General features: G+C 33.2%; 1 protein-coding gene across 1 annotated transcript; it reads right to left on the bottom strand.

Moving 5' to 3' along the window:
- Positions 1 to 226: 226 nt before the first annotated feature.
- Positions 227 to 5,754, bottom strand: LOC123663913 (proclotting enzyme-like). Its single transcript, XM_045598557.1, has 6 exons — positions 5,711 to 5,754; positions 5,153 to 5,283; positions 2,447 to 2,615; positions 1,579 to 1,823; positions 686 to 846; positions 227 to 461 (listed from the first exon to the last, which is right to left on the bottom strand). Exons 1-6 carry the CDS (start codon positions 5,746 to 5,748, stop codon positions 300 to 302), a joined length of 906 nt encoding a protein of 301 aa, XP_045454513.1. The 5' UTR covers positions 5,749 to 5,754; the 3' UTR covers positions 227 to 299.
- Positions 5,755 to 11,574: the final 5,820 nt, after the last annotated feature.

An 11,574-nucleotide genomic window follows, 5' to 3' on the forward strand; every position in this document is an offset into this window, starting at 1 on the left:
CTTTACAACAATAATATAACTCATTACAAGTCTATTAAAACGCCAGTACTCAAAACGCGACGGTGTCCAGCAATATGTGGAGTATAGAGTCCGCTAAAAACATTCTATGACACGAAGAAAGTTTAAATTCAGGGCTTGATCCTGGTGAAACCATAATCTTAAGTTGATTATTTATTGGGTCAGAACTGATCGTTTTGTCTTAAATTAAAGAGAGAAAAATCATACATTTTAAGACATCGTTTTTACTATTCAAATCTAATAGATCAAAAAGTTAAGCGCAGATTATTCGTAATGTTAGCTTAGAAGAGAGCATTCTGCAGAATCCACTCCAGGTATTGATCGACGCGCGTGTAGAGGCCTGGATGCGAGGCCTCCCCGCAACGTACACCCCAGGACACCACTCCTATTACTGTCCAGCGACCGCTGGGCAGTTGGTACATCAGTGGACCACCACTATCACCCTGTGGATTAAGAATAGTTTTAATAACCAGTTCATCCACCAAAGCAGGTAGTGGAACAGAAGCGTATAGAGATTTCAGGATTTAAATGAATTTTATATTAGACGATAAACTTGTTTAATTTTAGAAAATCACATACAATATAGTTCTCGTTGGCTTTAATCAGCTAAGTTTAGCAATATCTAACTCAGGGGTTAGTAAAATCAGTAATATTCGTAACTGTATACCTGACAAGCATCTTTACCGCCTTCTTTTCCTCCAGCGCATATAGTTTCATTGAAGATCGAGTCACTGAATGATCTTACACATGTCTCGTGAACCCATATCGGCACCGACACTTCCATTAAGACGTCACTGTGGGGACCTCCATACCACTGCGTCCCCCAACCTTGTAAAAATTATTGCATTCAAAAAGCTTATTTAAAAGTCATAAAAAACTATGAGTATTTTTACCTTTCTTGAAATAATCTCTCTTTCTTTTACCGTGTGTTAAGAAATACGAACTTGATTTAGCAAGCATTAAGCATCTCCCCAATATCATCTTTCATTGCAGAATCATGTATCTATAATTTACGATTTTGGGTATATTTTTTTACCGGTCTAGATTTAAATAAATCAGATCGCACTGATTGTAAAAAAACGTCAACATTGCGAGGTGAGCCACCTCAGTTACTCAACTCAGAGCAACGTTGCCTAAGCTTTCTTTGAATGTTGGGATGTTCTAGCTACTACTTACACTCATGGTAACACAAAAACAAACTAGGTTTTAAGTAGTTAGTAAAGGCTTTAAGTAGTTTTTGTTAAATAGTTTTTAGATTATATTGTATTCAGATTGAGTGCAGATATGCATGCAGATGAAAATTGTTATTAATGAATTTCATCGTCTTGTCGATAGATAAGAATATATTTCAACACATATTATTTTATTATTTTTCGGCGGAGGTTTCAACTATATACTTCGTAAAGGATGTCATTGGCTAAAATTTAGAGACTAAATAGTCTCTTATTTATCAACTTATCAACGAAAGTAAATAATTATTCTATTATTCTTCATTATTCTATTATTATATCTTCTTTTAATGTTGTTTCTTATTCTTTATTAATCTAAGTACTATATTACCTATTATAGTTGCGATTTCATTCTCCAACTGCAATCCCCGAGGCGGTAGACATATCGGCCAAACGTATGTGTTAAACACGGCTGCTCTATGAAGTTTTAATATCGCAATATCATTATGATAGTTCGATTTGTCGAAAAATTCGTGTTGGCGTATCTCGATAACTCGAAAGTTGTAGGAGCGAGAATCGTTGGTACGAACGAGGTCGTATTCTCCTAGACGCACGAATAATTCACTAGCCTTCCATCTGCGAAATTGAATACATTTTAATTCTAAGTTTCAAGTAGTTTATGTATGAAAATTTATATATATATATATATATATATATATTTGCCACATAAGTTGATAAATCACGTAAGTTAGTGATTAAAATGTTTGAAGCAAGTTTTTATGTCCTTTGTAGAGACATCATGAGTCCAGTTTAAAAGAAAAATTAATCACAAATTTTAGAGTCATTACACAGACAAAATAAATATTTAGTAAAGATAAGTTATAATTAATAGGCTATAATTAGCCGATCGACGTAGTGTCACTTAAGTGAACTGAGCTGATGGTATGATGAAATCAGATGAACTGAACCTTTATACCACACTCTTAGAGCAAATTAACCTGAGGCTTTGAAAAACAAGCCTGAAATGAATATTACCTTCTATCTTTTTCCTATTTCTTAGTCCTTTCTTATATAGACGCATAAAGACAGTGATGGTTACTTTATATCAAGTTAATTGCTTTATAGTTATCTGGATGCCGTGTCGTACTTCACTCTAATCTGTCGCTGATACTGTCGTATAATTAACGCAAGATACTAGCCACTATGGTTATAAAAAAGTAAAGATTCTCAAAATTATTTATAATCGAAATAGATGATACCTGCGAGTGCAGTGGGCCGCAGTCAACACGTGTCGATCAGTGATTAAGGCTCCGCCGCAATACTGTTTGAAACCTTCGGGAGTTACGGACGCCATCCAGGGCCACTCGCGAGGGTTAGCAGGCCGCGATCCAGTTACCCTGGTCTGAGCTCGAGTACTAAGTCCACAACCTGAAATAATCGAATACTTATGTACTAATATGTAAAAGGTGCTAACAAAACAAATGTCTTTATTTTGATATACTTTTTCTTTATAGCGTACACATTATCGTTTGTTCCTACGGTACGCAACTTAATGCTTGTTATAGGTATAACTTTATTTATTTACGTATTTATTAGGTTACACTTATAACGGTTCTGTTAGCACATTTAACATATAAATACACAATTATCCGTTAATTTTATAACAACCGACTGTTATAGAAAAACATTTTTTATTCATAAGTATACATAGAAATAAATAGAAATATTACACACAGACTCAGGCGGGAATCGAAACCAGCAGAAAAGAAAGCAGGGCCACTACAAACAGCGCCAACGAGGTAGTTAACTTATTTGTTAGTAGCAGTGCCCGCGACTTCATACGCGTGGAATTTAACAAAAAAGTTTTTGTTCAGTTCTCAGGGTTATAAAATAAATACATTTCTAAAATAAAAGTAGCCTAAGTTACTTCTTATTATATCAGCTATCTGCCAATGAAAGTTCCGTTAAAATCGGACTAGCCGGAACAAAAAGACAGACAGACAGACAGACAAAAATTGAAAAAAAATGTTATTTTGGTATATGTACCGTGTATACATCCTTTATGCATTTAGTAAAAAGTGGTTATTTTAATATTACAAACAGACACTCTAATTTTATTTATTTGTATAGATGTATAATGATAATAAACGCTTCACACTCAACGGATCCCCCAGTAGGATTTTCTCCTGTGTCGGGGGTCCGGAAACACACACAATACACAAGCACAACGCCCAGACCACGACTAACATCTTTATGGTCGATACAAATGTCTGTCGTGAGCAGGAATGGGACCCGCGGCCGCTAGCTTAACAGCCAGTGCTATGACCGCTGCGCCAACGCGTCGTCTACTACTAGTTGTATAGATGTGTAATCTATATAAATAAAAATTAATTGCTGAAATACAAATGACCAGTGGCGTGCATAAAATTTTTAGACAGGGTAGGCAGTCAAAAAAACATTTGAACAGCCACACTGCACTTACTTTCTCGCAATTTTTTCCTAACTTATTTTAATTTTGTTGGGAATAGAGGCTTTTAGATAATTTCAAGAACAGACAAGTAAATTATTGGATACGTAAAATGCATTTATCCTAACAATGCAGGCATACAAATACACGTACAGCAACCAACTGATACCTATTAGACTTGGGTAACTCATGAGTGAGTAATACAAATGAAACATCAAACAAATCAGTTACTGGATAGACACAGTGACCTCATAAGGCCGGCACTCTGATAATTTCGGTTGTGTCAAACATAGGAAATCATTGATAACACTATTAATTAGTTACGAAATTGTATTCTTAATGAAAGTACTTGTTTATTTATTATTAATGAAAAATTATAACGTATTTACTTATGTGTTAAATCGCCTGAACAATTTTTAATTTATCTGTAAAATTGAACGTGTTGAATTTCGATGCACTATTTACTTTCATCAAACACACGTTTCTGTTACATATTTCACAAGTAAACTTATTCATCACTAATATATTAATATTTTCACTAATAGCAAGAACGCACAAACGAAAAATTTAAAGTGCATTATCTTAATATTACTCTGTGGAATGTTGCGATTACGCGACTGTGTCAAAAATCATAATTATTAGTACAAACGGTATCGAATTCAAGACAATTTAATTTGACAAGTTATTCTTAGGCAGTGCCTAATTTTGTTGTTAAACCGATCAATGTTAAAAACACAATACTTTGTTCGTATTCCATATGACGCGCGCGCAGTATAAAATTGTAGGATTATATAATGTCTTACTGTCATTGCTAACATTTATTATGCGATTATAGGCAGAAGTTTCATAAAAGGCCCGTCGTCGATGCGCACGACGCGCTGATATCGCATATACGACGGCGGGTTTTTTTGAAGCGGATTTAAATTGCATTATAATTTATGTCTTTTTCAAAAATATGTCTTCAAAAATAATTGTAATGTTCTTGTTTTATATCATTTTTAGTAACATGTCAGGGTAGGCAGTGCCTTTCTGCCTATATGAAATGCACGCTACGGCAAACGACTGCACCTAATAGGTTTTTTTGAAGTAAAACTTCTTTACAAACGCTTGACTTGTGGAGTAAGCTGGTGAATACTTGACGAGAGCGTTATGAAAAGTGTTATCGGGCGAAGAAGTGAAGATAGAGAGTTACGTTTCGTAAGTTTTACTTCAGTCGTGTGATCTAAAGCACACTCGTTTTTTAAGTGTTTTTTTTATTGTCAAGATAAGGGTTGTATAAAATAAACAATCGATTAACTCTCGAAAAAAATAAAATATGGTGGTACGAAGTTAGACCGCTAAGCTAGTATAATTTCAAAGAAGTTTTTTTGTATGTTTAAATTGATCGGTTTTAAAGTGGCTGTATCAACAGGTTAAAAATTCATCGTTACTATAATGTATAAAATATATAATAATGAATGCACAGCGTTAAGCGCTTTTAATGTAAAATAGAGTATACCTCGGTTTTCAGCGCGGTCGATCTTAAAAGCGATAGCATTTTCGTCTTTAGGAGCAGTTGCAGGCAAATCTCCTGCTATGACGTCCATTGCACCTTCCACCATGCCGTCCGGGCAGCAGACTCCGATGGCCCTGTCGTAAAATTATTATCATTTAGAATTATATAACCTTGACTCAATATTTTTTTCTTTGTCACACTTTTTACACGACTTGGTAACCACGCACTTTGAGTTTCTAACCCTTACATTTTTATGAAATTGGATTAGCAATTTCTGTGCTTATTACGATTAAATATATTCTGAAGAAGTCTGTTTCACTGCTGACAAGGTTTATCTCGATTCTCAGCAACACGTAAAATGGCAGGTCTGGGCTTGTTTTATTTCAAGTAGTAAACTATTAACTTATTTGGCTTTACAGCCTGAGATTAGAAATTCGAGTTTGATCTTAAAGAAAAGTATATTGCAACATTTTATCAGTTGGATATCGTTATCTTTAGGACTTTAACTTTTTATCACATTGTGCAAAATTTGCAAATTTTGAAATAGGCTTTGTCACTTACGAGTGTTGGATAATGCACAGATAGTCCATGAATTTCATGAAGTTATTCTTAAAATCTTCCTGGATGCAATAATGCAGGTGTCTACAGTGCCCTGTCTTTCCGTTCGGAAGAATACACGCTTGAAACGGTATATTGGGCTGAAATTGATTATTTTTTTTACACATTTAAAAAGAGGAGGTTTTAGTTCCAGTTTTTTTTAGTTTATTGGCTTATACATAACAAATACATAATATTTTAAAAATATAAGTATCACGAAAACCTTTCGTGTTTATTTGGATACAGAGAGTCATTCAATTCATAAAGTTTGTTTTACCAAAAAGTATTGTATTAACCGTGATTTCATTTTATTTGTACTTTTGTACGTTTCATGCAGATCTTTGATCAGTTCGTTGATCTCTTCTTCAGTTATCAGATATCTTTCTATACTTATTATTAATTTTGTGGTAAGTGGTATTTATGTTGTAAGCCTTTAGGTGTAGCGACATTTATCTTCCACACTCCGCCAAAAGCTCTATATTTTTTACTAGCGACCGCCCCGGCTTAGCACGGTAGCCTCCTCTACTATGTTATGCATGTATTATACGTATAAACCTTTTTTTACTCGATTCTACTTGAATCTACTCGATTTTATTTGATTTTATTCGATTCTCCTCGATTCTACGCGAATATACTCAAATCTCCTCGGTTCTGCTTGATTCTACGTTTCTACACGATTATAATCGAATCTACTCGAATCTGCTCGATTCTGCTCGAATATGCTCGATTGTTTGATATTTGTTATCTTATATTTATTCTACACTACTCTACTTTTATTCTATTCTATTCCGCTCTATTCCATTCTATTCCGTTCTATTTCGTTTTATCCGTCCTATTTCGTTCTATTCTACTATTTAATCTATAAAAATAAATAAAATTGGAGTGTGTTAGTAATTTTAAAATAATTGCTTTTACTCAATACATTTTTATGTATAAACGTTACATATACCAAAATACTTTTTTTTTACAATTTTTGCCTGCCTGTCTGTCTGTTTGTTCCAGTTAATCTCTGAAAAAGCTGGACCGATTTTGATGGGATTTTCCTCAGTAGACAGCTGAGATTATAAGGAGTAACTTAAGCTATTCTTATTTTAGAAACTTATTTATTTTATAACTGCGAATTGAACAATAATTTTTTTTAATTCTACGCGGATGAAGTCGCGTGCACAGTTAGTTTAGCATATATACTCATAACATTACAACTGTCAAAGAGCTGATCATATTTATCTTTATGATTATTTGTTAGGTACAGTTATTTTTAGTTATCTTTTTTGCAAGTTGTAAATGTCATTATGTCTCGTAAATTATTTTTGATTTTGTTATACTTAGTTTGCTTAAATATCTAGTCAAACAAAAACTGTAGAGATACTCGCCTGGTTTTCGTTTAGCTCTACAAATCGTTTAGTCCGTCCATGCCCGATGTGCATTCCGCCTGCGTCAATAATATTCCGCCATTCTGGATCAACTAGTTCCGCTAAAATATGATTAGGATAGTCACTGTTTGAATAAAGTTCTGATCGAAAAAATATCATCCGTAAATATGGGATTACATAAAAAATATGGGTTTAAACAAGTTTCCTGCTGTAGGATTTGATTTGATTTAGCTACACTGTGTCTTCCATAGTATCTTCTATATATAGGCCAGCGGGACGCCTACACGATCAATTATTTAAAAGCCTAATTAATATCCTAAAATATATATATCTAAAAAGTTTGTTACGCGAGGAATTTTTTCAACTTGATATATTCCATAATAGCTTTTATCCGCGGCTTCACACAGATTGATTTTTTTCTACTTCTAATACCTCCAAGAATATGTGTACAAAGTTTCATGATGATCGGTTAAGTAGTTTTCGCGTGAAAGCGTAACAAACAAACTCACATTCACATTTATAATATTAGAACGGACTTTTTATCTTTGTACTATAAAACCATAGTATTATAGTTAATAGCGACTGGGAAACACCGCCATTTTTCGCCCAACTATTTTACGAAGTCCGTTGCGGATTAGTACACGTAATTTTCTTTTTATTTTCGTCAAAGCAAATAAAAAAATAAAAAATAATAAACTTTCACTTTCAGAAGTGCCATTTTTTAATTTACGTCTAATATAAAATACAAAGTTATGAGTTTTGACAATTTTAGGATTGAATTTTATAAAAGGTATTGAAATGAATACTCACAGTTAGTTAATTTACTTTCGGCACATGAAACAAAAAGTATAATTAAAACGCAGAGACGCCACATGGTTACGGTATCTTTTGCGACTAAATGTTATTTATTAAAATACCCATTTAGGACGCGTCGGATGTTGATAATATGATAATAATAACCATAAAGTATAATCCGCAGGATGTCAGTTTGATAGCGGCAAAAAGTTACCACAAAATTTGCTAATTTTGTAAGAAGATATTTTATTACAAATGAATATCGCTACAAACGAAATTAAATCGTTTAATTTTCTTTCAAGACCTTTATTATTAAGTCTGTACTTTTGATTATTTTAAAGATATATATTTACGTCTACTTCGTGTAGTTGACTATCAACGCATTATATACCTATTCATATTTATATTGATGATTGATTGATTCAGCCAGTAACTTCCCACTGCATATGGCTCTATTTCCATGTATGAGGAATGTATGGCTAGGAATGTATTATTGATATGAATATAGCTTACTTATATACTCTAATTGTTAGGTACTCATTTACATCACATTTCATCTTTCCCTAGAAGAAAGTTCATCCAAATTATCCAACCTTATGATTGATTGATTGGTTTAATGGCTTTCAGTTGTGCCAAAGTAGCACGGTTGATTCCGCCAATGTCACGTAGAGTGGAGAACACACGAAGGAGATTAATTGGTCGGTGCAGTAGAGATAACAGTCTCTATTTAATTTTGAAAACAGGCAAAATAGACTTTCATTGTTACACCATAAACTAAAACAACACAAACATTTAATGTTAAACTAAGACTACAGCTGTTAGTAACTAAACTATTACAAAATAATTACACTAGGACAGACACGTGATTTATTTACAACTTAATTTTATTTATTTCAAAATATTTACACAAAAATCTACAATAGGGACTAAACACCAACATTAACAAACATTGAACATTTATAGGGCGGGGAATATCATGGGGAAGGATGTCGTATATAGGACGGATGAGTTTGGACAGGAAAAAAGGATGTGGGAAACCGTGCCTTCGTCAAGGCCACATTCACACAATGAACCATAAGATTGTCTGTAAGAAATTGCTAAAAAGGTCATAATACCGCCAATTGTATTATGCTTATTAACATTTTAATATTATTTCTTGATTTTTACAATACTTACAATAATGTGTTAAATAAAATAAAAAAGGAATAACACTTGCGCGACTCGGTCAGGTAGAGTTCCGCAAGTTCGTTAAAATAATACTCATATTCTCATAATCAAGATATTTAATTGTTATTAAATATTATGTATAAAACAGAATTTGTATAAAAACTAGGTCACCAACTAACATTTATATCAATTATACAATTGTTATTTTAAACAAGTGAGTTGATGTTATTAACATAAATAAATATTGCAGATAATTGCAGATATTCTCATAACGTCATACTGACCTGACATTATCATTACATTCTTTTAATAATTAAGTACAATACGAGACTTGCTTTTAGTCTATATTTTGCATATTAGTAGGTATGTAGTAAGAAAACATAGGCATTGTCGTTGAAGCATAATTATTGAATTTGTTTATATAGGTAAAAATGGCCTTTTCAATATCCGCATTAAGTAGGCTATATGTTTTAAGATATAAGTCTGAAAGACTGGGCCTATGGACTGAGACTATTTATAGATCTATGTAAATATAAAAATAAAAAAAATTCGGTCATCTTTATATTTTAAATCATAAGATTATTGAAAGTGTTGAGATCACGTCATTTTAGTGTACATCATTACAGCCTATACAGTCCACTGCTGGACATAGGCCTCCACAAGTTTACGCCAAAAATAACGTGAACTCATGTGTTTTGCCCATAGTCACCACGCTGGGCAGGCGGGTTGGTGACCGCAGTATTTCTGGCTTTGTCGCACCGAAGACGCTGCTGCACGTCTTCGGCCTGTGTATTTCAAAGCCAGCAGTTGGATGGTTATCCCGCCATCGGTCGGTTTCTTAAGTTCCAAGGTGGTAGTGGAACCTTGTTGTATCCCTTAGTCGCCTCTTACGACACCCACGGGAAGAGAGGGGGTGGCTAAATTCTTTAGTGCCGTAGCCACACAGCTTTAGTGTACAATCATATTAATATTAAAATATTGCAGCATAAAACTTGGCCTTAAATTCAATAAAAATTTGCAATCACTTTTAGTACGTGATATTTAATTTTAAACATGGCAGACGAAAAAAATTATTAGATTGCTGTAAAAGATGTTTGAAAAAAAATTAGGAATGAAAGAAAGCAGAGGGTTAGCGAAGAAAATATTTACCGATGCAAGATAAATCTTTTCTTACAATAATAATAATTTTATCCTTAAATTCTTCATAATTAAATTAAAAAACTAAAGTTTTAGTTAGTAGTGACGGTATAAAGTAATAATTACATTTTTTACAAGCTTCATCTTAGAATTAAAATTAAAGTTAAAATTAATTAAGAAAAGGTTTGTATGTAAACATTATTCGGTGCAAGAATATTGAATATCAAAGATGCGTAGGCATTGTAGCACTTAATGATTCAGCGCATATAACTTTTAGCTCTTACGGTCTTACTTTTTGATAGGATTGCTAAATTTCAAAAGAAACAACAATATGCAGCATTATCTGTTATTTATATTTAACTGGCTTGTACCCTGGGCGCGTTGCTACGCTATTTATTATTATTTTTCGGTCGTACCAACTCAGAAACCTTTGTGGGCTCATGCACAGCACTTTGCTGAAGATCATGACATGGTCAAATGCTTAGTTTACGATTCTATAAAGGACATACAGACAAACATTCATTTATATATCCACGTTTAGTAACGAAGGTAGGTTCCATCGACTATGGTAAATATCGTAAATTTGTGATACACGATAAAACACTTTAAGTGTTTTGTACAGGTTCCAATTCATGCTGGCGACGATAAGTTTTATATTAATTTTGCTATTAAAATTGATCTCTTGTTTGACAAGGAAGGAAAACGTCATGAGGAAACTTGCATGTTATAGAATATATTCTGAGATATCCGCTAATCCATGATCAACCAGTGTCGTTCCCACCACATGAGCTACACCCATTCACTTTCACCGGAAAAAGGCCTAACAACAAATGCATAAAAAAAAATATTCGAATTATAGCGCTAATCCTGACGGTTTATCGTATAAATTAAATCAAATTAGACTTGCAGAAAAAGCGTTTTAGTTAATTTTTTATTTTTCTAAGCCGCTTATATCTTTCTGTTTTAGAAAATTAAGGGTTTGGGATGGGGATTACTCTTACGTTTCTTTACTCATACTTAAATATTTACAAGAACATCTATACTTTTTGAGTTTCTGTTAAAAAAAAATTGCTAAAAACCGAGATTCTATACAAATTTCTTGTTTCTTTGTTTGTCCCTTTATTTATACGGACTAATCTCCGAAACGACTGGACCGGTTTAAATGAAATTTTGTATGGTGGTAGCTTATATCCCTGGTAAACATATAGGATAATTTTGATCCCGAAACATCAAAAAGTTACCGTGGGATAGTCAAAAAAACTTTAATTAAGTAATTAAGTACTGATTGATATTGCCGGTATCATCATACAATAAAACAATTTATACAGTAAAAAGACGAGATTCCGCGAAAAAGTA

Source organism: Melitaea cinxia, chromosome 21 (assembly GCF_905220565.1).
Source record: "Melitaea cinxia chromosome 21, ilMelCinx1.1, whole genome shotgun sequence".
NCBI classification, from domain to species: domain Eukaryota; kingdom Metazoa; phylum Arthropoda; class Insecta; order Lepidoptera; family Nymphalidae; genus Melitaea; species Melitaea cinxia.

Coding starts and splice junctions, on each gene's coding strand:
- LOC123663913 (XM_045598557.1), bottom strand. CDS start 5,748: ATGAAATTCATGGACTATCTGTGCATTATCCAACACTC. Junction 5,284..5,710: donor CTGTGCATTATCCAACACTC/GTAAGTGACAAA, acceptor ATTTTACGACAG/GGCCATCGGAGTCTGCTGCC. Junction 462..685: donor GCGGTAAAGATGCTTGTCAG/GTATACAGTTAC, acceptor CTTAATCCACAG/GGTGATAGTGGTGGTCCACT.